The following is a 25,559-nucleotide window of genomic DNA, read 5'->3' on the forward strand; positions in this document are numbered from 1 at the left end:
GACTCGTATTCGTATTCGTATTGGGCGATGGATCCATCTACATAAAACCACAGTACTGGGCGGCGGGGACATCAGCAACACTCTCACCGGTCAACTGAGCCTTGGCCAACGTATTAACATATTTACGTATTCATATTCGTATCAATGGAAACACGATCTTCGGGCTCCCACTAGGACCTTAACCCTCACGATATCTCCAACATATTTAGTCACAATTACTTCACTTCCTTCAACGTTTCATATTCTCATCACTTAATAAAAATTAAACATGCATATAACGTTTTTCTTTTAGATCAAGCATGCAACATATCTTTTAAATGTCAATATTAAATCATAAAAATCCATAAACATTTAAAATAAACGTTTTAACATATAAAAATCATAAAAAGACATAAACTTTTTAAAATCAACATTTTAACATATTAAATCATAAACACTTAAAATAAATATTTTGACATACTAAATCATAAACATTGAGAATAAACATTTAAATTAAACGTTTTAACATATTAAAAATCCATAAACATTTTAAATAATCATAGTAGCATATAAAATAGCATTCAGGACACTGTCATGATTTTTACTAATTTTTGGATGTAAAATGACCGTTTTGGAATGGAAAGAGTATGAATTTGTTTGATGCAAGCCAATCCCGATGAACATAACTGATCAAAAAGATATGCAGATTATTATCAAAGGACATCTGGACCTTGGGCAAATCAAAGCATGAATATCACCATACAGTAGTTCAGGTTTTCTGGAAAGAAATCATGGTGAAATCAAAAGAAACAAACCTATGTTAGTTATTAATTATCAAGAATTAATAAATTTTTTGAATTTGATGGGTATTTTATACCTAGTAGAGAACATTTAATTAGTTGCATACGCAACGCCAAAATATTTTCTAAAATTGATTGTAAGTTTGGATTTTATCAGATCCGGATGCAGGAAGAAAGTAAAAAATTCACAGCTTTCCCCACACCACGAGGACACTATATTTGGGAAGTCTTACCAATGAGATTGGCTATTTTACCCCAGATATTTCAAAAAAAAAAAGATAATCTATTTAAAAATTATTTCAAATTTTTGTTTGTCTATATTGATAATGTTTTAATAGAATCTAAAAATATGAAAGAACATAACAAGTATTTAGAAATTTTCTCTAAAATTTGGAAGAAAGAATGACTGATTTTATCTGAAAAGAAAGCAGTCGTTTCTACAAGAAAAAATGAATTCCTCGGAATAGAAATCGATGAGCCTGGAATAATTTTGCAAGAACACATAGTAGAAAAAGTGTAAAACTTTCCAAACAAACTAAAAGAAAAGAAACAACTTCAGAGTTTTTTATGAGTTGTTAATTTTGCTGGGCTGTTCATTAAAAACCTAATAAAATACAGGAAAGTATTTATTCCATTGCTGAAAAAAGATGCAAAATTGATATTAGACGGAAGAACACACACAGAGACTTAGATAACTAAAGGAGATTTGTTAAAATCTTTCAAAAATAGTTATTTCTCATGATGAAGATGATCTGGTATTATACACAGATGTCAGTGATCATTGGTGGGATGCAGTTTTAACCAAGCTCACACCAGAAGGAGAACAACCACGCAGGTATTGTACTGGACTTTTCTCAGAAACAGAAGCCATTAGATGACATATCAACGAGAAAGAATTTTATGTAGTCAAAAAGGATTTTGAAAAATAGTCATTATTTTTACTAGCAAAGAAATTTACTTTAAAAGTTGATATCAAACATCTAAAATCTTTCTTGAAAAATATAATGGAATCTAAACCCGAGGGCTAGATTATTAATATGGCAAGCTTTATGTTAAAATTATAATTTTGATATTGTGAATATTAAATCTCATGAATATATTCTTGCAGATTTTTTAACAAGAGATTGACAATTTTGATATCGATGTCATCATAAAAATGCATAGGTATTTGAGAGAACATCTTGAAATACTTCAAAACGAGTTCCACAAGCTTGTCCTAAATGCAGAAGTTGTGAGTAGGCTACAACAAACTGATAAAAGAATAGTACTTGATCGAACTACAGGATGTTTACAGACGTATACTCAGTTATGCTCTGTAATGCAAAGGCCTATCCTCCAAGGCATTGAGAAGCCACTGGTTTCTCAAATGGAGAGTTTTCGAGTATAGGATTCTATATCTGGAGCAGGAGATTCAAATACCCCTAGCACAATTGTTAAATCGAGATCATCCCCAGATGAGGCGACTGAAACAAAAATTGAAACTCCATATCCTTATCTCGAGCTTTCAAATCAACCCTTCGCCTCGGAGATTGAAGGGAAAAAGATCAACCCCAGGCCTAATACAAACAAGGGTAAATCTAAGATTGGTACTAATGAAAATGAAATTTCTCCATTTCAGGTGTATCAATATAACTATGAGAAATTAAAAACATGAATAGGCATTAACCTAGCCACAATCAGGGTTGATGCATCATAAAAATATCTCAGGGTATGGATGAAACCAAATTTATATCCAAATGAGATAAAAGCATGGTATGAATTCGATGCTCTTGCCTCATATTAGACCACATCACCCAGCTTCCCAGAAATTTCAGGTTTACCTAAATGGATCCAGGAATTTGTTCATGAAACTTGGACAAACAACGAGTACTATTTGTCCAGAGGAGACATTCTGGAATTATACTTTTTCAGTACAGTACCAAAATCAGCAGGAAAAGGCTCACACGAAGACTTTCATTTTATCAAGTTAAGGAGGCCAGATACAAATATTCAGAAATTTATCAAAGATTCTCCAACAGAAGAAACACCCCTTGTTGCTTCATTAACTGAAGATGACATCTCTATCCGAAGAGCTGGGGAATATGGGTCTGTCTAACAGAGATGAACAAAATTAAGTTTCTATTTAAGTTTTATCATAATTATGTAAATGGATCGTTCATGTTAAATACTATGACAGTGAAAAACAACAAGTCTTGCAGAAAACTTATTTGAAAAGAAAACGAATCTTTTATGGAATAGCAAGCTGCCGGGGAGCAAAGAAACTCGTCGGAAATTCTGTAATATGGCTCATGTGGGAAGATGGTCAAAGAACATCTGCACAGAATGTTCAAACAAAAAGGAGCCAGAATTCGGCAAAGCCTTTCGACCCAGATCGTACGAGATGCATCTTGCAGAAACATAACTAAGTGGTGAAGGACCACACAAAAAGCAAGTTTCTCAAAGACAATACAAAAGAAAAAGATTTCCCGACAAAGAAAAGTAGACATGTGATCCAACTACTCCATTAGTGTAGGATGGACCACCACTAAGAGACGATTACACTAACTAGTGAAAAGATGGACCACTCAACTATCCATTAAAGAAAAGCCCACCAACTAGTGGTTGAAGGACCACCACTCACAAGATGTTGTTGGCCACAACTGACAAAATAATTCACAAGACATTGAAGTCCGGATTTCAAATCCATCAAGAATTCTATAAATACCAAGGGAGAAGAAAGATGAAAACATCATTCAACATCTTCATTTTCTTTCAAATAAATTATAGTATTTTCTCTTACTAGTTTATGTGTGTTGTAACTCCGGCAACTATAAGCATCTACACGAGGATAATATGTAATAATAGTTTGTATGTTTGAAAAGTTTTTTTGCCCCTCTAATGTATTATTTTCAAATTAAACTATTTTACTATACACCATGAGGTAGGAAAACGAAACATAGTTGTGCTAGGTGCTGTTGAAAAAATCTGCGTCAAGAACCATCTGTTGTGACTGCGTGGTTAGGCTGTGAAGAGCAATCTGTAAAACCCAGTGGATTCAAACCTAAGACACTACGTTTAAAGAAGTAAACTGTTCAATTTATTATATGGAAACATGATGAACCATATAAAAAAAATCAATCATCTAAACATGGTGTACCGGTTGAAAACCTTTGAAAATGTATGTCTTTTAAAATATGTCTTTAAGAACAAACTTGATAGATAAAACAATATCACGTATTATAATTATTATGATTGAAGATATTTTTGGAAATTTTTTTTAAAAAAATTAAGGAGTTCAAACAAATATTTGAAGGGATGAAAGAGAAAATTAAGTTTCAAGATGGAAAGTTATTGTAAATTTGTCCCATTTTAATTCACTATTTCTTTCTATTTTGGTTATTTTTCTCTTTAATGCACTTAACATAACACAAAACAAACGTATGAAGCGTATCAAATATCACAAACCTTTGTGAAAATAAACTAAAATTACAAGATGTCAAAGACATAATACCACAACTCCGAAAATAAAAATAAAAAACTATACGATCCAAATTGATAATAATATAACATACTAAAATCGCAAATCGTTTGACAATTTTCCCTTAAAGACGAAGAACACCAACTAGTTCTATTTCACATGTTATCTAGAAGACCAAAAATTCGACTCCATCCGAACTAAAATAAGATAAAAATTAATTTGGAGAGATTATATATTATATTTTTAAGAAAAAAACACAGCAAAAATTACTTCTATCAAGCCTCTACTGACTCCAACACAGCGGGTTTGGCTTTCGGAGGCCGTCCACGTTTTTTCCCGGTAACAGAGCTAGCGGGCTTCGGTTTCGGAACATGCGGCGGCTCGGAAGTGTCATGGGATTTAGGAGGCCGTCCGCGGGGGCGTGAGGGGAGTACGGCTCCCGGGGGAAGAGGTGCTTTTGGCTTCGAAGGACGGCCGCGGCCACGGGGAGGCGGCGAGTTGGGGTCAGGTTTAAGGTAGTTGTTCTTGATACAAAGAAGCTGCCCCGCTGATTTCATGCCATTGAGATGGCGGGTGAGAAGCTTGACGTGAGCGGGAGGGAGGTTTCTGTATCGGGATTCGATGTACTTCGAGATTTCCGATTTGTTGGAGCCGTTCTTCTCGTTCAATTCTTCAATAGCTGTTAAAATCATCTGCGTTTTCAGAGAAAACGAGTCATTTAAATGGCACATAAACTGTTCGACAAACGGAAGCTACGAAATTCAACCATAGCTTGAGAAATTCGCCATAAAATCATACATTCCCGTAAAAATTCCAAAGAATTGTTTCAAAAAAATAGTGAGTTCAAAAGAAAAACTCCATACCTCAGGATACTGAGGCAAAGCCGGCGGAGCCAACTCACTCTCCGGAGCTGATGATTGGGGATAAATATCGAGCTGTTCTTCAGCCGCCATAACCATCAACGAGATTCTTAAAATCCCACAAAATTTCTAATTCTAGAGTGAATTAAGACACATAGATCATGGGAAGAATGAAATATCTGTAAGAAACTGAGCAAGAAATTTTAGGTGTGAAGATTGAGATTAAAAGGGTGAACTAGATCTGGGAGGTGGATTACATCCGACGGCTCGAGATCAATTTCTTGGTTTTAATCTAATGGGTAAAATTGTTTTACGTGATAGTGACATGGATCGGTGACATGGCTATTTTAATTACAATTTCATCCCTCTAGATTGAACTAATTTTTCCCGTCCAAGAAAATGGATTTAGGGGCGCTTGGTTTTAATCTAATGGGTAAATTTTGATTAGAAGATTTATTTGTTATGCACTCCCTAACAAATTAATTTCTTATGTTTTAACTCTCTAGCATTGTCCATTTTAATACAATACCATTGTCTAACGATAAAATTTCTGAAATATCCATTTATATCACATGACAAGCATGTGACTTCTTCTTCTGCATTATAAAACTAATTTTATGTGATAAACTTTTTTTTTGAGGGACAACCAAGCTATTAATGCACAATGTCTAGGTTTACAATAGTTCTAAGCCAACTAGGACCATCTCCATTTAGCCAAACTGCGAACTACATTCGACGATGATAACATAGCTTCTCGAGTTAGACCATGAGCTACTTTATTTGTCTTCCTGCTCGAGTGATGAAAAGAAATGAATAAGTCTGATTCCGTGAGTACCTGTATTTCCATTTCAATAACACTCAAGCCCAAATCACCAGCGTGGATAAGTGGCAACGCAATCTGGATTGCCTCTGATTGATCCGAATGCTAAAGGAAAATAGATTCTTGTCGAAGAACCCAAGTTCTCAAATTTTCAGACCGCCATCAACTTGGTAATGCAGCATGTCGGTAAGATTGCGAGATACCGGCTAAGCAAATTTGATACATGGGTGGACTTTCGGACTATTATCCACTTTGATGTAATTAACGAGGAGAAGAAATTGAAAGTCGTGACTGAACTAGAAAATCACATCCTGGTTTAGGCTGAAATTGACTTCATCTCTGGAGATCTTGGACAGAGAGACCTTATTGAGCTTGAAATTAGAAAAGTGTGTTGCAGAGTTTATCAAGCAGAAACATGCCAACTTTCATGCTCAAAGCCCGACTGCCAAAGATGATGTCGCAGTTACCAGCCAGCTCAAAATGGATGCATTATTACTAGACTTGATCAATGCAAAAGATGTAGTTGAGGAGATGGGAGGCGGTGACCAGTGAGCAGGCTCGGGCCAGCGGTAGTGCAAACCCGAGGACTTTGTAGTTCACGAGTTTTAATATTCACATTTTTAAAACTATTTACTCTGCTTTTAGTGCACTGGTTTTGGTGACTAGTGTCCTGAATTTTTATATTATGTTAGATTTTTTTAAATTATGGTGGATGTTTTTAATGGGCATTTTTGTTTGTGGTTTTCAACTGATGAAGGTTAAATATTAACTTTATTTTTAGTACGAGTGGTGACCGTGATTTATTTTACTAGTTATATTTGTAACAAATTATTTAATAAGAAAATTTTATCTTTTTCCTCAAATATTAAAGTAATAGTATTTTAAGACACGGTTCGTCACAGTTGGTATCAGAGCGCAAGGTTTCTTGATATAGGGTTTTGCCACTGCTGGTTGCAACAAGCTCAGGAAGTCGGGCCTCAAATCTGTAAGTTTTTACGGTTTTAAAAGTATTAAGTTTCGAGTACAAGTTTTTTTAAACTGAATGTTTAAGTTTGAACTGTTTTTAACATGTTATATGAGTAGTTTGGTTATGCATGTTGTTATGTTGGGTTAAATTATGAAACAGTATGCCTCCTAGACGTATGCTTAACCGTGAGGGCCGTGAGGCTCGTGATGATCAGAGAGCTTCCCCTCCACGTCCACCACCAGACCTCCAGTCTCAGATGCTTGCGGGCATAACTCAGTTCTTTGCGCAATTTGCGAGGAACAATGCTGAGGTGGATAGGAGGATGAGGCCTGAGGCCTGAGGCAGTGTATGAGCGATTCCGTAAAATGGACCCTAAGGATTTTGGGGGTACGACTGATCCTATGGTGACCAAAGGATGGATTAAGTCTATAGAGTTGATATTTACCTTTATGGAGCTGTAGGATGCTGATAGGTTTAGATGTGCCACTTATTTGCTGAAGGACGATGCTTGGTTATGGTGGGAAGGAGCATCGGTGTCGGTGAATCTGCAGACCCTGACATGGGAAGGCTTTAAGGAGGTATTCTACTCCAACTACTTCACTGATGAGGTACTCTCCCGACTGACTAGGGAGTTTACGACATTGAGACAAGGAGACCGCAATGTGGCGGAGTTCATGAGGAAGTTCGAGGCACTTTATGGATGGTTTACGGCCGATCTTGCGCCGTGATGTTCGCATAGCTGGTCCTCCTACTTATGTCGTCATAATAACCAGAGCTTTGGCGACTGAACAGGATCAGAAGGACATCGAGAATGAAAGGCAGGGCAAGAGGCCCTTTCAAGCGCCTCAGAGACAGTTTCAGCAGCTAGCTAAGAAGCCGTTTCAAGGGCCTAACAAAGGTAAAGCGCAGCAACCATAGAATAAGGCTGCTCAAAAACCTACTGATTATCAGGTGTGCCCAAAGTGCAGTCTCAAGCATGAGGGAGAGTGTCTATGGGGTTCTGGCAAGTGCTTCAAGTGTGGATCCACTGACCACATGCTAAAGAATTGTCCACAGTGGAAGCAGCTGACTCAGGACCGAGTCTTTGCGATGCATGCTGAGGAGGCGGACCCAGACACTACACTCTTGACAGGTAATATAATTTATTTAGCACCGTATTATTTATTGAAATTTATTATGCATGAATTGAAGTTTTGGGTATACTAGTAGGCTATTTTTGAAATTTTCATGAGAACTTAAGGCTAGTGGATTCAGCCTTTGCATGAGATTAAGTCTAGTCCTTTTTTAGAATTTTTGGGTTGAGTGCATGTTAATATTATCTCAGGTAGGATCTATATAGCAGGAGTAGCAATGAATGCTCTATTAGATTCCGGGGCTACTCATTCTTTTATATCGGATGGCTTTGGGAATTATTTGGGCATCAAGCCCACTAGGCTGGAGATGAGTTATTCTGTGACTGTTCCATCTCGAGAGAAACTGTCTACTTTTAGTGTGGTCAAGGAGTTGAGTCTCGAGCTACAGGGCCACACAGTCTACGCTGACCTTATAATATTGCCGATGTCATAGTTTGACATCATTCTAGGAATGGATTGGTTGTCGAAGAATGAAGTTTCAATCGATTTCCAACGAAAATCAATGAGGGTCAGGCCATTGGGCAAAGAGGAGTTCGTATTCGAGCCAATTGGATGCAACAACATGCCGCAGATGATATCATGTCTTTAGGCAAGGGAGCTTATACTTAAAGGTTGCCAGGCGTTCTTAGCAAGCATTACTTCAGCTTCTTGATCAATCTTTGAAGTGAAATATTGAATATGTCAATGTTTATGTTTTCATGTCTTGCCCTATTTTATTATCTAAGGATTAGGAATGATTAAGCTTCAAAAATGGCTTTTGTTTCTTTGAAAATCAAGGATGAAACAACAAGATTAAAGAGGATGTTTGTTTGTTCCTCAGCAGGTGGTGGGTTTCTTTGGCATGAGTTTAAGATTTGAGAGAAGGGGCATAAATTTATCATCTTAGGCAGTGTTTGGTTGGAGGGATTAGGTGGGTTTATGATTTTTTAACCCACCTAATCCCATATTTGATACGTTTTTTTATTTAACCAAGTCAATCCCTTCTATAAATGACTAGGTTATATTAACTAGGATAAAATAATCACTCCTTACCTCTTAGGATTATTTATCCAACTCTTAATCCATATTATTTTTTCAATTTTACCCTTCTTCTATTTCCAAACTCATCACCACTTCCCGCCACCGACCGTCGGCCGACCACCCCCGCCGCCGCCGACCGCCACCGTCGACCACCGCCAGCCTCCGACCGCCGTCGGCCGACCCCCTCCGCCAGCCGACCCCCGCCGCCGTCGCCGTCGCCACCGGTGCCACTGCCCCCCGCCAATCACCCCCACGGCCGACCGCCGTCGCCGCCGGCCGACCATCACCTCCGTCGGCGACCGCCACACCACCGACCGGCCACCACACCGTCGGCCGACCACCGTCGCAATAGTGGAAGGATAATTTAGTCAATTCATCAAAAGATTTTAAATTATCTGTTGGAAACGAAATTCCTGCGTTTGAAAAAATATGAAATTCTGGAGTTTGACAAACTGATCAATCAACTGATACGCGCAACTATATTCAGCAAACTGGACTTAACAACTGGAATCAGCAGAACTAATAAAGAAAACTGATCAGTTGTTGTTGGAAACGAAATTCCGGCGTTTGGCATAATATGAACCAAATTATAAATTCTAGAGTTTGACAAACTGATCAACCAACTGATACGCGCAACTATATTCAGCAAACTGGACTTAACAACTGAAATCAGCAGATCTAAACTGATCAGTTGGAAACCGATCAGTATATTCAGCCGTATGCTTCCTTCAACTAAACATGTCTCGGGAAAGAACATTCAACCGACAAAGAGACATAGCAGATTGAAACTGAATGCGAAATGCCGCACTTCAATCAATACAGCTTAGAACAACGCATTTCGGCTAAAGCAATTAAGACGCCGCGTTACAATAAATGAAGCAAACAATGCCCAAGGAATGATGAAGTGGCAATCAACGGATACAAAGATTCAATCACCCTTACTTGATTTATTCGTAGCAGCCAAGGCTACAATATGAGCTCACTAGCACTTTGTAATAATCGTTAAATTCGATAGTGCTAAGATCAGTTACGCACTGAGAATATCTTGTAATACTAAGAGTTTCAGTTTTTGGCAGTGATAAGTCCAAACTGAAGTGGGTCAGTACAAATCTTGTATTCGATCAAAGTCTTTTAGTGGAAATCATATCCTTGAGATAGAAAGGTTGACGTATGAGTAATTGAAATCTCCGAACATCCAGAAACAATCCTTGTCTATTTTATTTCAGTTTTGTATTCTATCTTTCAGTCAGCTAATTTCCGCAACTACTTCAGTTTAACTGATTGTCATTGACCAACAAGATTTCGAGATTCAGTTTCTCACCAAACTGAACTCAAAACTAGAAAAGATCAGTTTTAATTGTGAGCGTTTATTCAACCCCCCTTCTAAATACTCTTGTTACGTTAATCGATCCTATCAAGTGGTATCAGAGCGGTTGAATCTTGTTCTTGAACACTTTTGATCTATAAAACTTGCTAGCATGACTTCATTCAACAAAATTCCTATGTTCTCCAGAGAAGAATTTGATGATTGGAAAATCAGAATGCAGGCTCATTTAGCTGCACAAGATGATGACATATGGTATGTCATAACTGATGGACCCATGAATATTCTGAAAACAAATACAGCAGTTGCTATAACAGAAGGGGCTCCACAAAGAATAGAAAAGCCCAGAGATGAATGGACAACTGAAGATAAAAGAAAAGCAAATCTTGATAATGTGGCTAAAGAAATTCTGTACAAAACGCTGGACAAAGTAACCTTCAGCAAAATAATGATGTGTAAGTCATCCAAATAAATTTGGGAAAAGCTAATCCAGCTGTGCGAAGGAAATGATCAAACCAAAGAAAATAAACTTTCTGTTGCTGTTCAAAAGTTTGACAACATCAAAATGAAAGCAGGAGAATCAATGCACGAGTATGATGAAAGAGTAAGCAATATCATCAATGAGTTAAATGCACTTGGAAAAGTGTATACCAACAAAGAGATTGCACTGAAGGTAATGAGAGGTCTTCCTAAGGAATGAGATGTCAAGACCATGGCTATGAGGGAGTCCAAAGATCTGAACCAAATTGAATTTCATGATCTGTTTGCTGATTTAAAGGCTTATGAATTTGAGCTGCAGACCAGAGAAGGAGAACCATCTACCCCTGCAGCCACAACTGCTCTAGCTGCTGTCAGAACTGAACCAATCAGTTCAGTCGAGAAAACTGCTGATCAGTTGAGCAGTGATGCTATGTCACTGTTCATCAAAAAATTTGGAAGATTTATGAGAAAGAATCAAGGAAACTTCCAGAAGCCATACCAAAGGAACAACTCCAAAGATGAATCAAATGCCTGCTACAACTGTGGCAAATCAGGTCACTTTATGGCTGATTGTCCTAAACCCAAGAAGGACAGTCTAGGCTCAACTGATAGAAGAAAGAAATCATATGAGCACAAAAGAAGACCCAAGGAAGATAAGAAGTCCTTTAGAAAGAAACATGAGGTACTCTTAGCTGAAGAAAACAAATCTAAATGGGCAGAAACTGACAGTGAGGAGTCAGAACCAGAAAGCTCATGCAGCTCTAGGGATGATGAGGAAGTCAAGTGCTTAATGGCTAATGATGCAGAAGAAGAATCATGTAGCCAACATGTATTTGATTTCAGCTCAACTGATTTCACACGAGAAGAACTCATTCTAACACTACATGACATGGTAAATGAGTATCAAAAGCTTGTATCATCATTTGAAAAATTCAAAGCAAAGCAAACTGATCCCACAGACAATAAAACCAAAACTGATGAATCAGTTGATGGGTGGAGTCTAAAAAGGGAAATTGCTGAGTTAAAAGCAGAGAGAAACAAAAATCAGTCATTAATTCAGAAATTGATTCTTGAAAACTCAAAACAGACTGAGCTCATTCAGTCTTGGAACAAGTCATCCACTGCACCGAATGAGATGCAGAATTCACAAAAATCAGTTTCTGATAAAACTGGTTTAGGGTTCAACACTCAAGAAGAAATATATTCAAATGATACTCAACCAAAGTCAAAAATAGACAAAGAGAAATACATTCATTTTGTCAAAACAGCAGTGATACAAGAACAAAGTGAGCCCAGTAAACTGATTGAGCAACCTATTGAGAATATGAACAAGGCTAGAAGATATGAGATTCGTTATAGTCAAAAATTCTCAACTGATTCACAAAGTCAGTCATCAAAGAGGTCTCACAAGAACTATTCGAATAGCTATTTCAATTACTATAACTGCAAGCCAGTTCAGAAGAGATATAGACTGAACAATCGTTGAATAAAGCTAAAACAAATATTGTATCATCTGTACACTACACACCGAGCACACAAAAGCCGAGAAAAATCATTTGGAATACAGCTACTGAAAAGTCTGTTAGACTAATCCAAGTGTGGATTCCTAAGGGACTAATCAGTTCAGGACCCAAATAGATATGGGTACCAAGTTATATTATATGTGTGATTACAGGTAATAGGTACAAACAAGAACTCAATATGGTATTTGGACAGTGGATGCTCGCGACATATGACAGGAGATGCAAGTGCATTATCCCGACTTATCAAATACACTGGTCTAAACGTCAGTTTCGGGGACAATTTCAAAGGTAGAACTGTAGGTAAGGGTAAGCTTATCCATGGTAACTTTACTTTTAAAGATGTTCTATTACTAGAAAACCTGAAGTATAACTTGATTAGCATCAGTCAGTTATGCGACAGTGGATTCTCAGTACAATTTGACAAAAACTCATGTTTAGTCAAAACTTCAACTGATGAAATCATACTAACTGGCAAACGTTGTGGAAACACATATAAAGTCAGTTGGAATGACCAAACTTATGCACCAGTTTGTTTTATTGCTTCCAAATCATCTAAAAACTGGTTGTGGCATAAAAGACTAAATCATTTAAACTTTAAATCCATTGCCTATCTGAGTAAACATGAACTTGTAACTGGTTTGCCCAAAATAGATTTTTCAAAAGAAAAACTTTGCTCAGCATGTCAGTATGGTAAACAAGTACGATCTTCTTTTAAAAACAAGGGATGTAAATCTTCATCCCGATGCTTAGAACTGTTGCACATGGATCTCTTTGGTCCTATACCAGTCATGAGCTTAGGAGGAATGAAATACACCTTGGTAGTCGTAGATGATTTTTCAAGATTTACTTGGGTTATTTTTCTCAAATCTAAAGACCATACTGCTTCGCAACTAATAAAGCTCTTCAAAAGACTTTTAAATGAAAAATCAGTTGGAATTGATCGAATCAGATCTGATCGAGGAACTGAATTCATCAATCAAACTCTTTCAAATTTTCTAGAAAATGCTGGAATTAAGCATGAGCTCTCAGCAGCCAGAACTCCTCAGCAAAATGGTGTAGCTGAGAGAAGAAATCGGACTCTTAAAGAAGCTGCCAGAACAATGCTTGCTGATTCTGGTATTTCTCAAAGATTTTGGGCAGAGGCAGTAAACACTGCGTGTTATACTCAGAACAGATCAATGATTAATAAGAATCATATGAAAACACCATATGAGATCTGGCATGGAAGAAAAAGTATAATTACTTATTTCAAAATATTCGGCTGCAGATGTTTTATTCTTGATAATGGTAAAAATTATTTAAAAGCGTTTGATGCTAAATCTGCAGAAGGAATATTTCTTGGATACTCATCAGTTAGTATAGCCTATAGAGTCTTCAACAAGAAAACCCTAAATGTTGAAGAATCTGCTCATGTTGATTTCGATGAAACTGAACTAACTAATAAGCCAACTGATCAAGTTGAGCTAGTTGATCGATTTACAGATATCAGTTTGGAAGATGATGACAAAAATGAAAGTCATGGCTATCAAAACATACTTCAAACACCTGAACCAGAAGTACTGGACCAATCAGATGTGCAGGAAGTCGTTGCTGATGATCAGTTGACAGAGCATAATGATAACATTCAAATACCAGTTGACGAAGCACCAACTGAGACTGAAAACTGTGTTCAGTTACCAACTGAAGAAATTGCTGATACAACAAATACTGAGTACAGATGGAGAAAATCACATCCACCTGAACTGGTAATAGGAAATCCATCTGATCCAGTAAGAACTCGCAATCAAATGCTAAATTTATTTATCTATTCAGCTTTTGTTTCACAACTAGAACCGAAGAAAACTGATGAAGCTCTTGCTGATCCTAACTGGGTAAATGCAATGCAAGAAGAGCTAAATCAGTTCACTTATAACAATGTCTGGAACTTAGTTCCAAGACCAATTTCAAAAACTATTATAGGTACAAAATGGGTATACAGAAATAAACTGAACGAGGATGGTTCAGTTGTACGCAACAAAGCAAGATTAGTGGCACAAGGATATAGGCAAGAAGAAGGAATTGACTATGATGAGACATATGCTCCAGTTGCAAGACTGGAAGCAATCAGAATTTTTCTTGCTTATGCATCACACAAGAAATTCAAGGTATATCAGATGGATGTAAAGAGTGCATTTCTGAACGGTCAACTACAAGAGGAAGTATATGTTGAACAACCCCCAGGTTTTGTAAATCACAACTTTCCTGATCATGTATATCATTTGAACAAAGCCTTATATGGCCTTAAACAAGCTCCCAGAGCTTGGTACGAAACTCTTTCAAAATTTCTAACTGATCATGATTTTTCTGTTGGATCAGTTGATAAGACCTTGTTCAAATTTGCTAAGAATGATCACATTTTATTAGTTCAAATTTATGTTGATGATATCATATTTGAGTCAAATAACCCCAAATTATGCGAAAAGTTCGCTAAGCTAATGCAGGATAAGTTTGAAATGAGCATGATGGGTGAACTGACATTCTTTCTTGGACTGCAAGTGAAGCAACTGAAGACTTGTATATTAATCAGTCATACTAAATATACAAAGGAGCTGCTGAAGAAATTTGGCATGGAATCATGTTCAGCTGCAAATACTCCCATGAGCTCATCAGTAAAATTGGACACTGATCAAGGGGGAATATCAGTTGAGGCGACATTATATCGAGGTTTAATAGGTTCATTGTTGTACCTAACTGCCAGTCGTCCTGATATTGTATTTGTTGTCTGTATGTGTGCTAGATTTCAAGCAAATCCTAAGCAATCACATTTCTCAGCTGCTAAAAGAATTTTGAAATATCTTAAGGGTACACAAAATGTTGGGTTATGGTATTCTAAAGACTCTACTTTCAATTTAGTTGGATATTCAGATGCAGATTATGCAGGATGTAAGCTTGATCGCAAAAGTACAAGTGGATCTTGTCAGTTTCTAGGAGACAGACTGATCTCTTGGTTCAGCAAAAAGCAGACATCCATAGTTACCTCAATAACTGAAGTAGAATACCTTGCTGCTGGTAGTTGTTGTGCACAACTGATCTAGATCCAGCAACAACTAAAAGATTATGGAGTAATCACAAATGAATCGCCCATATTTTGTGACAATACGAGCACAATTGCCATCACCTATAATCCAGTTCTTCACTCAAGGACCAAGCATATAGATGTCAGGAACCACTTCGTTAGAGATCATGCTTTGAAGAAGGACATCAGACTGGAGTATATTTCAACTGAGCAACAAGCAGCTGACATCTTCACCAAACCATTACCCGAGACTAAGTTTTCTTACTTTCACAATATTCTTGGTTTAATTGACTTGTCTTAAAATTGTTGTTGATGCTGTTTTACTAATAAAATTATTTGCAGAAAATCAGAACACAACAACAAATTAGAAATGATATTTTATAAAGAATAAAATCGATTCCATAGTACAGAAGATAACTTAGAACCAACTGAATCTTGTCATTCTGTAATCCAATTATTCAACTCATAAATTCGGATTCTTGAAAATGATTCGGTTGTAGAAATCTTCTCAATTACATGTCACTCCTTCCATAACATTGCATGTAACAGAACATTGTCATCAACCAGGTCTGTAACATGCCTGACTTCAAAACGATCAATGTATTTTCTTGCTGTTGCTGCTTGAGCACGAGAAGGAGCAGCACCACTATTACTTATCCTCTGCAAATCATGAATTTTGAACCATGTTGACATCACTTTCGTCAAGACATATTCCTCCATCGTTTTCTTCAACTCTTCTAAATAAGGACTTAATTGTTTGGTAACTTGAATATGCGTACTGCTGCATGCATCAGAATTACTTGAATCCTACATATTGAACTGTTATTATCTCACATTTTATCTCTATCGTCCTTTTTATAGACAGATGACATTAACTGATATCAGTTTGTCATTTATTACTTAATGCTTAACTGATTTCAGTTCATAGTCAACTGATAGAAGTTAATCTTTCATCAGTTCATCTGTTTAAAGTTCGCAATTCATATATATATATAACAACTGATGAAGTTTATCATTTGCAGGAAAGAGAAAAACAAAGTTAAGCTCATATAAATATTTTATTCAACCATAAATGTTTGCACGGATTACATCATCATATTTTAACTCTACAACAATTATCCACATTTTCAACCAAGCGGATAAAGGTCTGGTAGATGTCTTGTCAAAGCCCTGAGAACCAGCAATGCGCTTAACGATTTTCAGCTCCTTTCGAAGCATTAGCTGATAGAGATGACCATCCTTAGAGACGTCCACCCACACAGCTATGTTCAAGTGCTCCCGCAACTTTTTCATCTCTGCCACCAGTTCTGGAGTGGTAGCCTCCCCAGTATTGTACAGGAACTCAAGCTTCTGTAACTTTTCTCAGTAGTGAAGACTCTTATAGAAGACCTCATCTTCTATAACAGCCTTCCTGGCCTCCAGAGCCAACGGCGAAGCACTCGAGCTACTCGTATCTGCCATTCTTTTTGTCGTGAATATTTTCACCAATATAACTGAAACTAACCGTGTTACTTTTATTTATAGCCGAAAGTCATGTAGGCTGAAGGGCCGTCAACGTTTCAGCAAACGATAATCTTTCTGACCCTTAAATTTATTTTATATTGTCACTTTAATTATTCTATGCACCGATTAAGGGAGAATATCGGTTTTTGAAAATGTTAACTGAGAGGACAATTGTTTGTGAATTCTCAACTGAAATGAATTAGTCTCCCAACTGATTGTTCAGCTGGATATTTTACAAATCTTCTCGTATAAGTTAACAAATAAAAAAACTTATTATATTCCAAATCAACTAACGTGACTGCAGTTCCATAACGTGGCCTATTTTAAACCGCTTACTTTTTGTACACACGCTTACATCACACGTACACATATTTTTATTCAAATTTTTTTTGGACTGACACGTGTCCCGAATTTGAACAGTCACGAACAAATGTACCATGCCCGCCTCAATTCAGTTTTCTTTCTTACGCATACAATCAGTTCCTAAGAGCATACTAATTCCAAAGCTTATCTTTTACAAATTTCAGATCAGTTTACTTTTCGAAATGGCGAATCAAATCCCAGCTCACATGTTGAACGCTATGGCCATTGATTTTGACTCAGTTTTATCAGTTCAAGAAGCTGATGTTAAGAACGTTTTTCTGAAAATTGAATATGCTGGTCTCAGGATGTTTTTGGGACAATCTTCGTAGGAGATCTACCCCAAAGAAGTAAATGAATTCTATATGAAGGGGTTTGTCACTACTGATGGAAGTATCTCTGTAACTGTCAATAGTCAGCTGTTGATCCTATCTGAAGAGACCTTCGGAGAAATTTTCTCGTTGACAACTGATGGGTACGTAAGCTTTTCTGAAGTCAAAACATCTGACATTGAAGAAATGCAATCCTTGATGTCTGCTGATAGGTGGAAAATTAAAGTTTCCGATCCTAAGAACGAACTGAAGCATGAGGTTCAGTTATTAGCCAACATTGTGGCGAAGGGCATATTGGTTAAAGCAGGCTCTTATGCTGCCCTTACTCTTGAGAAATTCCAAGTGATGACCATCATCATGGGAGAGAAGAAAGCTAACTGGAGGCACATTATCTTCAATATTCTAAGGAATATGCTTCAATCTACCAAATAATCAAGAGGCTTTTCCATTCCAATCAGTTATCTTCTGAAACTAAAGGGATTGGTAGCTGACAATGCTGGAAAATCATCAAAGTTCAAGGTCATCACTGCCAAGAACATCTTGTCACCAAAAACCAAACAGGAGGTTGGGACGCAACCAGCTGCTCCAACACCAGTCAAGAAGGCCAAAACTTTGGCCCAACTGAAGACTGCAAAACGAAAACTGATTATCAAATAATCAGATTCGGAGAAAACTCCTTCTCCTAAGCTTGTCAAGAGACCGAGGACGCAAAGAACTAAACCAATAACAGCGGTGGAATTCATTCCAACTGAGAGCTTGACTCAATCAGCTGCTCAACAGCGTATTCAGGCTATACCTTTGCCGGTTGTTCCACCTGATGATTAAGTTGCTGAAGAAGAGGCACCCGCTAAAATAAGAGCTCCCTTGACTCATGTAAATCGCCGTACCATTTTGCCTCGGGTCAGATCTAAAGGCGTTATGTTAAGGGAACCAGTGGACACTACTCATTCTGGTCTGGATATTCCTCACATTCTCACAACTGACAAAGGAAAAGGCAAACTAGTTGAAGAGCCAAGGTCATCTAATGCCATCCAAACTCACATTGACCTTGTTTGGGAACAGGTCAATGCATTTGCCACAGCGAAACTGAAATCTTTTGATAGTTGGAAGAAGTTAAGGACTGAAATTTTTGCAAAAGAGCTGAAGCGCAAATCACAAATGAAAAAGTTTATTAAACTTGAAGAGATTGTCTTGAAAATAGTCAAAGTTGCTACGATTGCCCAGGCATTGGAAAGGCAAAAATATTTCGAGTCAAAAAGCTGACTAAAATAGTTGAAGAGCTGAAATCCAACTACAATCCCGTAGGTCCAACTGCCTATTATGATAGAGCTGTGTTCACCCAACTGGACACAGATCTTAGTGGGCTACAAATGGAAATCAAATGTTGGGAACAGGATCAGGAATTGGTTCTCCCTGAAAAAGCCTCCCGTTCAAAAGCAAAAGAAGATACACTCTCCTCCCAGTAGAAAGGGCCATCTCCACAACCAGTTGCTGAAAAACCTGTTAAGGATGTGCCACAATCATCTGCTGTAGAACATCAGATGTACTCTGAAGCTGAGCTGACTTTTGCCAACATTGATGAAATCATTCAAGCAGTGGCGAAAGAATCTCTTATGAGTGAACCCATCTCTGAAGAAGTTGATCACTCAACTGATCAAATCGCTCAAGAGGATCCTATCTCAACAGAAGTACCAGTTCAGTCTGTTGTTGCTGAAGTAGAAGATCAAACAGTGGTGGCTAGCCCATCACCAAATCAACAGATTGCTGAAAAACTTCCAACTGATGAGCCAACTCAGATCACAACTGATTTTCAAGAAGATGCATCAGCTCATGATCATCAACTGAAAATCCTGCAGTATCTCCTATTCAGCAGGAAAATATTTCTGCTGATCATCATCAATCTTCACTTCCTACAGTCCAAGTGGCAGTAACTGAAACAGATGTTCCAGCACAGACTGTTTCTGAAACGATGATATCTGATAAGACCATGGTGGTCTTTGATCAAGTCTCAATGGAACTAGGAACATCTTGTCAGTCTCCACCCCATTTTTCTACAGATTTTGATAAAGTTCTGGAAGATATTAAGGAAATTCAGCAGAAAATGAATGAAATGATCAATCATATATACAAGATCCAGCATACTCAATTAGAGAATTCTCTGAAACTGGAACACTCTGAAAAATTCAACTATCAGAAACTGACGACAATTCAAGATGCTTCAACATCTCTCTCTCGAACAGTGGATGATATACAGAAGAACAGAGGATTGGTTAAGAGTCTCTCAGTGACTCAAGACTCTATCAGCAAGAGAGTTGATGCTGTCGAGACACTTGTATCAAGAAAGATAGATGTACTTCAAATCGCTCTAACCTCTGCTGTTGAAGACGTATCCAACTCTGTCAATTTTATATCAACAGATGTTCGAAGATTATCCTTGAAGATTGAGCTGTTTGACAAAAAAGAGGAAGAGATCAAAGAGATTCTAGAACAACAGAAGAAATCTTCTCATTGAAAAAAAATCTTTACAAGTCTATCTATCTTGTATTTGTGTGGATTATTATCCAGCTGATCAAGATCAACCTCTTATTTTATCTACAATGTTTTCAGATGATCAGTTATTATTCACTTAGTTTTGTCAAACACCATAAAGGGGGAAATTGTTGAAAACGAAATTCCGGCGTTTGACAAAATATGAAATTCTGGTATTTGACAAACTGATCAACCAACTGATACGCGCAACTATATTCAGCAAACTAGACTTAACAACTGAAACCAGCAAATCTAAACTGATCAGTTGGAAACCGATCAGTTGATATATTCAGCCGTATGCTTCCTTCAACTCAACATGTCTCGGGAAAGAACATTCAACCGACAAAGAGACACAGCAGATTGCAACTGAATGCGAAACGCCGCACTTCAATCAATACAGCTTAGAACAACGCATTTCGGCTAAAGCAATTAAGACGCCGCATTACAATAAATGAAGCAAATAATGCCCAAGGAATGATGAAGTGGCAATCAACGGATACAAAGATTCCAACATATCTCAAGTTACCCTTGGAAGGGAAGCTTATAAATATGACAGAAGAACAGCTGTAGGAAAAAGACAGAGATCACTCTATTAAAAGCTTGCTGTTACTCTGTCAAAATCTCAGCTCACCCTTACTTGATTTATTCGTAGCAGCCAAGGCTACAATCTGAGCTCACTAGCACTTTGTAATAATCGTTAAATTCGATAGTGCTAAGATCAGTTACACACTGAGAATATCTTGTAATACTAAGAGTTTCAGTTTTTGGCTGTGATAAGTCCAAACTGAAGTGGGTCAGTACAAATCTTGTATTCGATTAAAGTCTTTTAGTGGAAATCCTATCCTTGAGATAGAAGGGGTGACGTAGGAGTAATTGAAATCTCCGAACATACAGAAACAATCCTTGTGTATTTTATTTGAGTTTTGTATTCTATCTTTCAGTCAGTTAATTTCCGCAACTACTTCAGTTTAAATGATTGTCATTGACCAACAAGATTCCGAGATTCATTTTCTCACCAAACTGAACTCAAAACTCGAAAAGATCAGTTTTAATTGTGAGTGTTTATTTAACCCCCCTTATAAACACTCTTGTTACGTTAATCGATCCTATCATTATCTCATTCTTAACAATCATACCAAACATAATATTATTTTATCATTATCTACTTCAATTATTTTCTTTATCATTTATCTCTTAATCATTTCATAATTTTATCCTCCAACCAAACGCAGTCTTAGGGAATACCAATTAGATATGTGAGTTGGGGAGTGCGATTTTTTTTCTTGTATCAGGGAGTGCATAATAAGATTTTATGACATGGAGACTGAACATGAACTTATTTTTTTGATTAAGTATTTATCACCAAATTCCTTTCTTTAATTTTTTTTTTATTTCCAAATGTTTTTAATTGATCAAGTTAGATTTTTTTAAGGGTGTCAATTCGGGTGGGTTGGGTCGGGTTGAGCAATTGTACTATTAAAAAATTTCTCAACCCGAGCCAACCCAAAAACTCTCAACCCGAACCTGAACCCGAATCAACCAAATCAACACGATCAACCCGATTAACCCGATTTTGATTTTTTTTTATAAGAAAATTAAATAAAATTCAAAAAAATAATTATAATATTTTAATTTAAACTAGGGCTGGCAAAAATCAGAAAATTCCTGACATTTCCCGACTTCCGACTCGGGCCCGACCCGAAATTTTCCCGACCCGAGTGGTCGGGATTTTTCCCGACCCGCTCAGAATCGGGAGAGGGATCGGGAATATAGGATATACCCGACGGGATTCCCGACCCGACCCGAATATATTAATAAATTTAAATATTTAATTTTATTTGAAAAAAAATACTAAAATACTAATTTATTTATTAAATTAAAATATATTTTTTAAATTTAATCTAACAACTTTAAAAATCTAATATATAGACATATATATTTTTATTTCTTTCTTTCTTTCTTTAATCTAAAATACTAATTTATTTAAGAATTACGACAATAATTACGACAATTCCCAAACACAACCATAAATCATAATTGATATTTTTATTTCTTTATTTCTTTTTTTTTAAAAAATAAATCTGTAATTCAAATTACCAAAATCCTACTGACTTACCAATCAGCATTTGCTTTTTACTTTTTTATTAAGCGAATTGAAATCCGATTTGAGATCCACTTCACTTTATACAACAGCGTCTCATAGCACACTTATCATATCGCTTCCTTCACTCCGTCTCCGATCTCTGTAGCCCGCTGCTGCGCCATCGCCGCCGTGAGGTGCTCCGTCTTCCTCCTGCCTGGTTCTCGCACTCATTTCCGTCTCGCGCGTATATCGATTTTATATTTTTTCGGCCGTAAAATCTTAATGCTTTCAATCTATTGTTTTGTTTGATGATGACGTATTTGTGATTTTTATGTTGTGTTTTCGTTTGAATCGGTAAATTGTTTTGCAAATTTTTTGCGTGCATTGGCTCTGGAATGTTGTTTCTTGTGCTATTTGCTGTCTTCTGCTTCGTGCTTGTTTGTGTAAAGTCTGTGATGAACAGCATGAGTGATTATTTTAACTTATACTCGACTTTTTTGTATGTATAGAGTAAAATAATTTATCGGCTGGTAGGATCCTAGAAATGTCGATTTCCTTTCATTTTTATTTTGTTAGATAAATTTTTGGACACCCTTCCGAGTTCCGATGATCACAGCGATTTTTGTGTCCATGGAAAAATCCAGTAATCCACCGTTTAATGAGGCATTAACCCCTCAACTCTGGAAAAAAATCCTTCCAAGTTCCGATGATCACAGCGATGTTTGTGTGCACTAGTGGATGGATGTCTATGTTCTATTATCGATCACCTATTTGTAATTGTGAAAATGCTCACATGATTTTATTATCTATTTTATTTAGTGATTGATGTTCATGGAGAAGAATGTGGCTCAGTAAGTTGGAGCGAAGTAAGTTCATGCTTGGTATATATTTATAGTTTTGTGTAATGGTAAGTAGGTGCTTGATATATTTTTTTTTTAAAAAAAGGTTGGTGCTTGATATATATTTATATTAAATATTTTTAGATTATGTTTATATAATATATATTGTTTGTAGGTACCCTCATGCACACAACAAAGTAATGCATCCCTCAAGTGTAAGCTCCAAAGGTCTCGTGGTGGAAGAATAATGGATTAATGGTAAGAATCTAATTATTTTTTTTGCTTGGATACATTTTTATATTTAGATTGGCATGATATGTTATGAAGTCATCTTGACTTTAAAAATCTTATGTTAAAGACTCAAAGTGTGTATGTTGTTTGCTCATATGTTATTTAATTGAATTCTGATTTTGTCATTTTCTTTCATCAACATTTAGATGAATGATTGTTCGGAACACACTCTTGCTGAAGACCTGTGGGACTAAAAGTTTCATCCTCGTGAAAGTTTGGATGAATGATTTTGTTAGGAGGCGAAAGTTGCATATGGATACATTTCTTTCTTGCTTGGATACATTTCTTTCTTGCTTTAGTATTTGAATGTCGGTTTGGACAGATGTTTGATGTTTCTCAACCTGTGTTTGATANAAATATACAATAAATATTTTTTCAGACATACAATATATAAAAATGTAGGCAATATTTATTAATTATATATATATATTTTTAAAAAAATTAAAATTTTCGACCCGGGTTGACCCGAACCCAACCCGATTATTTTTTCGGGTGTGCTATCGGATCTAACCTGATCTGACCTGAACCTGCAAATTTTAAACCCAAACCTGATTTTTTCGGATTGAACCGTGTTGGGTTGGTGGGTGTATTTGATTTTAACACCCCTGGTTTCTTTCCTCTCTTTGGAGCCTTTGAACTTATTGCCTTTTTAAGTTACACGTAACATTGAGCTCCAACTCCCTTCTCCGCCACAATCCAGCCGCCACCACTACCTCTGCCAAGCACCACCACCAACATCGTCGCCTCCAATGGCCAAGCCCATCTCTGAAACCCAGATCTTCCACCTCCCGAGATCTGCAACCACCATCATCGCTTGCAACTTACTGCCGATCTATGACCAAGACTCCCAGATCTGCAACCATCATCGCTTCGATCCGCGCTAAATCTGTCGCGGATCTCATTAGACGCCTGTGCCGATGAGCGAGGAGTGCAGTGGTGGGTCGGATACAGACAACCAGGGACGAATCCAGAAATAGGGGGCTTGAACTCAATATGATAAGTTATATATTATTAAAAAAATTACATTATATTATTCAACGAAGTTGTGCCCTACGAGATTTTAAAACATAAAATTCATCGATAATAGAATTTACATCAATATGTTTAGCTAAATTTCTTTCAATTTTGAAACAGTTCAAATTATAATCCTAAAGAAGTAATAAAATAATTATCAAACAAATAAACAAGTAATAGTCAATCAATAACTCAACAACTGAACAACAATTATCGACAATTATTATTAAACTATACATGCACCCATATATGTTGTTCAGATGTTGAATTTATATTAAATTCTGTACTTTCTTAAAAAAATTAACTTTAACTTCTAACATAATTAATTTCCCTCCCATTATTGTGCAAGTCATATTTCCTATTCATTTTCATCAGCTATTCTTCTCTTTTCTTCCTCGTTAATAAAGCTGTTCGTTCCAATTTTTTTATACCTTCTTCAAGCTTATTCGACCAAAACAGTCGCAGAAACTATCTTTATAATTCAAATAGCATTTTATGGAATGACTAAGTTGAGGGGTTTTAAAAAAAATAAAATAAGAAGAAAATTATTAAAATTTTTGGAAAAATAATTTATGAATTACATTAAAAAAATAAAATACAGAATGAAAGAAGTCATTAAGAAAAATATGATATGCTAACCTGTATCTTAGGAAGATAGACCGAGTCTTAGGATATAGGAAGAACAAGCAAATGAGCAACTACAGTGACCGCCAACAAAAAAGAATCCCAAATTTTGTGAAGACGACGTGAAAATTAGGAGAATCTGTTGCTGGGCTGGGCCATTGATGGGTGCTCATCCACAAAACCTCATTCAAATTTTTTTTTGTAACGTCCGGAAATCAATCCGCGCAGACCGTATGTATGAAAATTATTAAATTATAAAAATATTTTAATTAAATTATTTTGGATGCATGAATGATATATTTTGAGTGACTAAATGATTAATTGTGTAATTTTGTTTGATTTCATTATTTAAAGATTTTCAGACGAATAGTTGGCCGGAATGGAGTACCGGAGACGACTAAGATGTTAAATTTTTATTTTTACTTAAGAAAATATTTATTTTAAATATTTTAAGAATTATTGTATTTTTAAGGTCAAGTTTAAATTAATTAGTGGGACCAAGGGATTTTATATATTTTATAAGAGATTTTTTTTGAAAATATATATTTTTAAATCTTTTAATTTGA

At 36.5% G+C, this 25,559-nt stretch overlaps 1 protein-coding gene and 1 long non-coding RNA gene across 5 annotated transcripts; one reads left to right on the forward strand and one right to left on the reverse strand.

Moving 5' to 3' along the window:
• Positions 1–4,374: 4,374 nt before the first annotated feature.
• On the reverse strand, positions 4,375–5,310 carry LOC140964849 (HMG-Y-related protein A-like). Its single transcript, XM_073424809.1, has 2 exons — positions 5,100–5,310; positions 4,375–4,928 (listed from the first exon to the last, which is right to left on the reverse strand). Exons 1-2 carry the CDS (start codon positions 5,193–5,195, stop codon positions 4,512–4,514), a joined length of 513 nt encoding a protein of 170 aa, XP_073280910.1. The 5' UTR covers positions 5,196–5,310; the 3' UTR covers positions 4,375–4,511.
• Positions 5,311–22,295: 16,985 nt separating this feature from the next.
• LOC140965110 (uncharacterized) lies at positions 22,296–23,708 on the forward strand. 4 transcript variants are annotated; one of them, XR_012172967.1, is made up of 4 exons: positions 22,296–22,419; positions 23,045–23,132; positions 23,240–23,322; positions 23,502–23,708. It is a non-coding gene; the product is annotated as an uncharacterized lncRNA (long non-coding RNA). The 4 variants fall into 4 exon arrangements; XR_012172965.1 differs by having other exon boundaries at positions 22,297–22,419; positions 23,045–23,091; XR_012172968.1 differs by lacking the exon at positions 23,045–23,132 and having other exon boundaries at positions 22,301–22,442.
• Positions 23,709–25,559: the final 1,851 nt, after the last annotated feature.

The sequence above is a fragment of the Primulina huaijiensis genome, chromosome 18 (genome assembly GCF_012295235.1).
Source record: "Primulina huaijiensis isolate GDHJ02 chromosome 18, ASM1229523v2, whole genome shotgun sequence".
NCBI lineage: Eukaryota > Viridiplantae > Streptophyta > Magnoliopsida > Lamiales > Gesneriaceae > Primulina > Primulina huaijiensis.